We start from the raw sequence: 8,143 nt of genomic DNA on the forward strand, positions 1-8,143 counted from the left end.
CTACATCACCTGCTTCGATACCACCTGGTTCTGCACCACCTGGTTCTGCACCACCTGGTTCTACACCACCTGGTTCTACACCACCTGGTTCTACACCACCTGGTTCTACACCACCTGGTTCTACATTCCTTCACTGAGACTTTAAACTGCTGGTAGTTTATAAATCTCTGAACGGATTAAAGATCTGCTGCTGGATCAACCTGCTGGTTCTGGTTCTGTTTCTGTTCTGCATCAGAACCAGACATGGAGAAGCAGCTTTCAGCTTCTATGCACCACAGCTCTGGAACAAACTTCCAGAAAACTGACAAACAGCTGAAACCCTGAGCTCCTTTCAGACTAACCCAGCTCTTTAGAGCTGCTTTGAACCATAACAAATTAATCAATGATCAATAATCTGATGTGTAATGACTTTGTGTTATTATGATGGAACGAATCCTGAGTTGCCCGTTTCTGAAATGCTACACAGATAAACTTGATTGATTGGTTGATTATAAGACGTAACTATTCTGGCCTGGGATGGAGAGAAGTTCTGTTCATCTCCAGTCAGAAACCAGCAGCGACTGGGATTCCTCCAGTACCACAGATGAAGAAAAATAACTCCAAAGCATGATGCTGCCACCACCTGCACCCACTGTCTGCCATAACAGATTTCACCCCCAGCACCAGGAAGGCGTCAAATACTGTTTGCGTAAAAGTTAGAAGATCTTTTTGCACAATCTCTATACCAGATTGTCTCCATTTGGTCTACAACTAACGATTATTTTAGTCGATTATTCTACCCATTAATCATATTCTGCAGATTTTCCATTTAACCACAGACCCTTATTTTAAACTGGATTAGAAATACATTAGAAGATTCAAACAATGTAATGTGGTTTACATTTTAAAAATACACATTTTGTTTCCTCAAAGTCAACATCATAATTCTTTTAGTGAACGTTTCATCATTTGTAGCAAATAAAAACCCTTCAACTTGAGAAAAGCTCCTGGTTGCCATGGTTATGCACATAAAGGCGCCTCACCTGAAACACATGATGACCTTTGCGGCATGTCTTCATACATTAATCGATTAGTAAAATGATCATTACTTGCAGCGCTAATGACTACATATATTTAGATGTTATTCAGTTTTAGTTTAAATCAAACAGGATAAAAGCTCTGAGTTCATCAGCGATGCTAAACTCACCCTGGGAGCGACGAGGCAGTAGGCCAAATTAAACATGAAGAACTCAAAAGGATCTGCAGAGAGTTGAGGAATAAATTCATTTTCCAGGGTGTCATTTCCTCTCTGGTTCTCACCAAGAACCATAGCAAGAGTTTGAAAACTGAAGTTAATGTGAGGATGAGCAGGAAACCGTCAGCAGCTGCTGTAAGGATACTGAGAGCGACGTTCAGCGTCAGGACGCCCGGCAGCGGGAACTGCAGCTTGTTGTGGAACAGAGGACAGTCGGGAAGAACGCCCTCCTGGATGCAGGCCTTCACCGGACCCTGAACACACATTAGGCTCAGATCAACCACAGCATGTTAGCATGCAGCCTGCAGCCGTGCGGCAGTGAACACCAGGTGTACCTTGGGATTTTAATCAGAGTAAAAAAAAGATATTAACGAGTTGCTGTTGTTTTTGAACTGATGTCCCGATGGTTGTCTCCACCGGGACATCTTCCACGCTCAGCGTCTCACTAGACTGGGACAGTTAAATCCAGTTTATCGGATTTAACTGTTCAGATCTTTTAGCAGAATCTCTATGCTGCATAAAGTATAGAGATTCTTGTCAGAAAGAGGAAACGTGGCCACACATCCACCTCTGGAAGTCTCACATAAACCAGCTGCCTCCTCCACACACTTTGCTTTCCTCTCTTTATTATTTAGGGTTACATTATGTTTTATCATTTTTATAGTAATATTTGTATCAGACCTGCGGTTTATGCGCGTTGAGGATGGGGCTGTGTTCATGTGCATCAGGCGTGATGATAGTTTTGTGCGTAGCCTCAAAACGGGGCTACGTTCTGATTAGTCCCTGACCCTCCGATACCCTGCAGGCGCCCCTGTCTTTATAAACCACAACATTATGCTAATCTAAATTAAAATATTGTGTGTATAAAGAAAAACATTTGGGAAAATGCTGCACTGATTCTGGCACGACAATAAATCAATTTTATTGTACAAATTTCCGGTTTTTGAAGTTTTGACTTTTGGAAAATATGGAAATTTTTTCCTTCTGTTTCCATAGTTCAGAGTGATGTCATCGCCCACGGCGGCCATTTTGTTTGGTCAGTGCGTTTTACAGCTTCTGTCTATTTGGAGTTTGAATTCATGTCGACTTTATGACGGAAAATTAGAGCCAGGCTGCAATTTAAATTTTTTTCATTAGAATAAAGTTATAATATTGTAATAATACAGTCATAACAAAACAGTGAAAATAAAATGGTAACATTAGGAAAATAAAACTAGTAACAAAAATAAAACATTTAAAGTGAGGAAAGTTGATCATCTAGTGAATTTATACTTAGACTCGTCTCAATAATTTCTATTCTTATGATTAATATATTAACAATTTTGTAATTTTTATTTTCACTTCATTTTTATGGTTTGTTTTACATTTATTGGTCTTTGAGAAGGTAAACATTCTGCCATCATCAATGTACGACATGAAAATGATTTCAAAATAAGAATATTATCATTTATCGCAATAATTACTGGAACAATGAATCATCTAGGAAAACTTACTGCGACAGGCCTGGTGATACTTTGCTGAGTTTTACAAATAATATGTAAATATTTTTAGCACATTAGCTTCTTGCTCTCAGCGTAGCAGAGAACAAGATGGCCGCTGCCAAGATGGCCGACACGTTTGTGAATTTACAAAACAAGCTAAAAAATTAGATAAAAATATATTTTGCTGTCGTAGGAATTAAAATTCTGGAACGATGAAAGTTTGGACTTATGAGAATGAAATTCATTACAGGTTCTCAAGAATCTGCTGATATTTCATGATTAGGGTAATTGTGTTGCTTTCTCTCCTTTTATGTTTGTTTAGTGATTTATATAAAATTAGGTTTTGGTTTTTCGTGTATTGTGATTATTCGTTAAATATGAGCCTCGTCCTTCTGCCTGCACCTTTTCAGTCAAGTTCTTTAAATGGTTCGAGTGTTTTGAAGTATCGGTAACTTACTGATGAATGAATACATTTTTTAAAATCTAAATAAAATGATCAGTAGCAGAACTTTGAAATGATTGAGGAAACAACTTTGATCCACACGGGCTGAGCGTCGGATCGTAACTATCAAAGATTTTTCTCTTAATCTTAAGACGTTTTTCTGGTAAAGTTATTCTGCTAATACTGACTACAGTCTTATAATTAAATAAAAATTATTGTACGCCCTATTGCTCCAGTGTCAAACTCACAGGAGGGATGATAGAAATAAAAGTGACTTCTTGAGAAAAATTTCTTTAGAAAAGAAACCATTTGATTAAATTGGAAATCGGATCTGTTGTGATTTTATGTTTCAGCCTGAAATAAGAAAAAACTGCAACTCTTCCACCATCAGCAATTTGATGAAAGAAAAATCTGTCGTACCGGCAGATAGTTGACAGGAACTTCGTATTTGTATTCTTCTGCCTGAAGTTTGTACACCAGCTTCATCATCGGGCCACTGAAACACAGAGGAGTGAGAAACCCTTGTTTTATTCTGAAAGCGCGTCAGAACCGGTTCTACCTTGGACTCAGGAAGTCCAGAACCAGGTTGAAGTCGCTACTGCGCGAGTGCAGCAGGCGCAGGTTCCAGCCGGAGACGACGCCGTCCAGACTTCCAAACACGTTCTCCACCAGCCAGGGGAAGATCAGGTGCAGCTCCTGCAAAGCATCCCAAAATTACTACAGGCAGGAAGTGAGTAGCGAGTTGTGCTATTTTAAGTCTTCAGTCTACGATAGCGATGCTATCGCTAACAACGAACTAACCATGTTATTTTATGAGCTCGAATCTCCTGGTAAATCATTTATTTAGCTTCTGTCAACCCAAATTCATGCTGGAGTTGTACGTTAATGTTGAGTCGCTGCTGGATTGAGGTCAGCGATTCGCTCCGATCTACAGAAACCCCGTTAAAAACATGGTTGGTGGCTGAGAGAGAGTGTGGGGAAATACTCACGACTCACTGTGACCTTACATATGAAAGCTTGTCTTGTCTAAGTAACTGTCCAATAAAACATCTGAAAATACAATTTCAACGATGCGATTGTTTCCCGTTAGAAAGTGGCTGCAAACTCTGCCGTTGTTAGTTTCTGCGCCTCCTGCTCTTAGCTGTAGATCAGGGGTGTCCAAAGTCACACCCGGCATCCTGCACGTTTCCGTTCTCTCCCTGGTCGTACCAATGACCTTTTCAGCTTGTCAATGTTCATCTTAGGCCTCTAATGAGCATCATTGGATCCAAGTGCGTTAAACCAGGGAGAGACTAAAACACGCAGGATGCCGGGCCTCCAGGACCCACTTTGGGCTCCCCTGGTGTAGATCGTTGATCCACTTTTCTCCTCTTTTTAGGGTAAGTTTTTAAAGGTGACTAACTACCTTCAAAACACGAAAATAATGTTTATCTTTCCTCTATTATAATGGTCGGAACAACTGTAAAGGACTCAGACTTTAGACATTTTGAATCAACAGATTTACTTCCTGACCCTCATTTGCAATGCCTGACGTCGGCACTACGTCATCTGAAACTCAGCAATAGTCAACTGCAAATGTGCAGACATAACCTGGTGGGCGGGGCTAATGGTCTAACCTCTCACTGCAGAGCAGAAGACGACTGTCTGATTTTTAGATTTTTGCTCAGAGATGAAATCAGCAAGTATCGGCCGATCACCGATTTCACAAAATTAAGGAAACCCCTACTAGAAATTGTGTTCTGAGAGTTTAAAGAGACTTCCACACTTTTCAGATTCTCACTTGTAAAAAAAAATCTAAACTAAAATTTAAAAAACCAGGAATTTGTTTTATAACTGTAAAATATTTCAGGCTGGTTTATCAAATAAAATTAGGGTCTAAAAATATGAAAATTTGGGTCAATATTGAAATTAATATTGCTGTTACTGATAAACACCCACAAACCTTTGGTGCATCACTATTATCATCACATTACCTTCAGATATATAGTAATCAATAAGATGGAAAGAAACATTGGTTGCTAAAATCGGCCCAGTTTCACGTATCAGAGTGATGTTGATATTTTGTGCATCTCCAAGTAAACACATTGAAGTACCTTAGGGGGATACTCGTCTATGATCTTCAGCAGGTCCTGGCATCGCTGGACCAGAGGCTTGGTGGTGGCGTCGGCTTTAAGGTTTGCCTGAAACACGGTAACAAACATAAAAACAGGAAGAAGAATAGCACAACTATTTAAAGAATATCAAAGTCCTTGCAAATCACCCAAATACTCTTAAAAAGGACATTTGTGTTGACGATAATCTCAAGGCAGATGTTATCCAAGCACCTTATTTCACCACAGTTCTTCTTCCACTAAACTATCACAAGGTCCCTGTTATTCTGTCAGAGACAGTAACAGAGTGTCACGTCATCATGGAGATCCAAGAGTTTTAACTGGTGAATATCTATAAATAACAGCAAAGAGGCTTTTCTTATGCTGGAATCCGGAACCCTGTGAGCAAATCAGCTGCTTTAAGGGTAACTTTCAGTAGATTCAGTAAAGGAGTCTCTGCATGACGCTGCAGACCAAAACATAACCAAACAGTATGTATCTCCCTTTTTTCATTTAATCAGTGACACAAGTGAACTTTGCATGATATCCTAACTGAGCTGCAGCTGTTTGCTGATGTTAGATGCGACTCACCAGCAGGAAGCTGGGCTGCTGTAAGCTTGGGCTGCTCATGTTCCTCAGCTCCACCTGGAGCTGCAAAACAAACACAGGCAAGTTTTTATCCTGATGCCAACTGATCAGAAACATTTTCGTTAACTATTTTAATCAGTTTTGTCAGAAAGCAAACCGCTCTGGAAACAAGGAGGAGTTATAAACTATTGTACTGCAGAGGGGGAGGCCGAACACCCTGAGTCAGCTAACGGTGGTTAGCTATAGCCGTTTAAACTGACAGCAGCTGCTATAAGCTGGACGGAAGTTCATTATGAAACACCGGAAACTACCTGGAATAATTCAATCTGTTAATGGCGTCTTCCTCACCTCTGTCCACAGGAAAAGATTAAACTTATTGTGGGCTTTACACAAACCGCGTTTCCATCAGTTCACTTGAGGCGGGTAGCCTTCTTCTCCGTTAAGCTCACAGGAGCCGATTTCATGCTGTAGGCCGCTCCCGCCATCTGCTGGAAGTACAGAGAATTACATTCTTCTTCTTTTGTGTTTTATTGGGGGATAGCAACCTACTTAAGATGCATTTACCGCCACCTACTGGACTGGAGTGTGGTCATCAATGATATTCAGAGGGAATTTAATAAGACACCTCAATGGTGTGTATGAGCGTGCAAATTCACACCCATACACACTTGTAAACACAGGTATGTACACATATGCGCATCCATCCATCCATCCATCCATCCATCCATCCATCCATCCATCCATCCATCCATCCATCCATCCATCCATCCATCCATCCATCCATCCATCCATCCATCCACCCAACCACCCATCCATCCATCCATCCATCCATCCATCCATCCATCCATCCATCCATCCATCCATCCATCCATCCATCCATCCATCCATCCATCCATCCATCCATCCATCCATCCATCCATCCATTTTCTAAAACCTTGTCCCTTAGTGGGGTCAGCAGCTGCTGCCTCTCCTGCTAACGTTCCGGGCGAGAGGCGGGGTCACCTGGACAGTCTGTCGCAGTCCACACATGTATACATACTTTCAAATATGATTAAATAACCTAGTGGTTTTTTTACCTAATTGATTTCTAACAGAATTAGATTAATTTCCAAAAAGATTTATCATAGAAAACCCTTTTTCTTCTCTGTTTATTATTGACGTTCCTCTGAATACATATTAAATTCTAATAAGACATGTTCCACTGTTTCCATCTGATTACAATAATTTCATGTCCCTGTTTCATGTTTTTCTATTCAAAAAAGGAAATCCTGTCGAGACATGATTACTTCTTCTGTCCAGCCTTCCACTCATACATCTATTACCCCCCCAGTCTTTTGAATTTTATATAAAAGGTCTACCAGTGTCATGACTATCCCATTGTTCCTTCCAAACTTTAAGGGTTTTATTTGGAATAACAGATTTCCCGTCACTTTTGCTTAAAGGAATACTTAAGTTAATAATATCCAGTTTCAGGGCCTGTTTAGTTAATATATCTACTTCTTTATTTCCACCTAAATGTGCAGGAATCCAGACAAATCGGACATTCCCTATTATGTAGATGAACTAATAAGTGATATATACTTAACAATAAACCCAATTTACATTATTTGCCAGATTTTATACTTAATAATGCAGCTTGACTATCTGATGCAATTATAGATTTATTTGCTTCCTTAATATAACCATCAAGCAGGCCAAATAATTCAACTATATGTATTGCTAGATGATTTGTTGTTCTCCTTTGAATCATAACTTTATGGTGTGGGATATTCACAGCAGTTCCTGTTCTGCCACTATTTGGATCTTTAGACCCATCTTTATATATAACTATGCTATCTTTAAATCTTTCAAAAATAAGTTTTAACTATAACCCATTCTGGAGTCTTTCCTGGTTAAGAAATGTTCCCAATTGCAAATCAACTACTGGTGTGATAAATAACCACGGAGGAATTGATGACTGTGGAACCATAAAACTACTGGAACTGAGTCAAAGTTACATTTTGGGCTTTTATGTCCCCAATCCATCCAAAAGTATTATAGTTATATTTATGATGTTCCCAACAGTCCTGCAGCACAGCCTTAGTTGGACGACCATAATTATGTCCCTGGAGATTTATCTAACACATATACATTCATTTCATTGTTCTTAACCTCAAAGGAAGTCACCAGTCTGAACTTGTAAAGCAGCTAAAGGAGACGATCTGAAAGCTCCACAACATATTCATATTCCTTGTGTTTGATCACTATCAAGTTTTCTCAAATGACTGTCAGAAGCGGCCATGTTTGCTATACAACCATAATCCAAGGA

The 8,143-nt window shown here is 39.7% G+C and overlaps 1 protein-coding gene across 7 annotated transcripts in view; it reads right to left on the bottom strand.

The window, feature by feature from the left end:
- Positions 1 to 6,329, bottom strand: part of smpd4 (sphingomyelin phosphodiesterase 4) — a 26,213-nt gene extending 19,884 nt beyond the window's left edge. For 6 of the 7 annotated variants that reach the window (XM_008408212.1, XM_008408209.1, XM_008408207.1 and 3 more), the window contains exons 1-7: positions 6,184 to 6,328; positions 5,839 to 5,898; positions 5,251 to 5,337; positions 3,717 to 3,853; positions 3,578 to 3,653; positions 1,380 to 1,488; positions 1,187 to 1,239 (exon numbers count right to left, since the gene is read on the bottom strand). In XM_008408212.1, coding sequence (XP_008406434.1) covers positions 1,187 to 1,239; positions 1,380 to 1,488; positions 3,578 to 3,653; positions 3,717 to 3,853; positions 5,251 to 5,337; positions 5,839 to 5,877 — 501 coding nt within the window. In that variant the 5' untranslated portion in view covers positions 5,878 to 5,898; positions 6,184 to 6,328. Of the gene's footprint in view, positions 1 to 1,186; positions 1,240 to 1,379; positions 1,489 to 3,577; positions 3,654 to 3,716; positions 3,854 to 5,250; positions 5,338 to 5,838; positions 5,899 to 6,146 lie in introns of all 7 variants that reach the window. The other variant, XM_008408205.2, reaches the window with a different exon arrangement.
- Positions 6,330 to 8,143: the final 1,814 nt, after the last annotated feature.

This window comes from Poecilia reticulata, linkage group LG5 (genome assembly GCF_000633615.1).
Source record: "Poecilia reticulata strain Guanapo linkage group LG5, Guppy_female_1.0+MT, whole genome shotgun sequence".
NCBI lineage: Eukaryota > Metazoa > Chordata > Actinopteri > Cyprinodontiformes > Poeciliidae > Poecilia > Poecilia reticulata.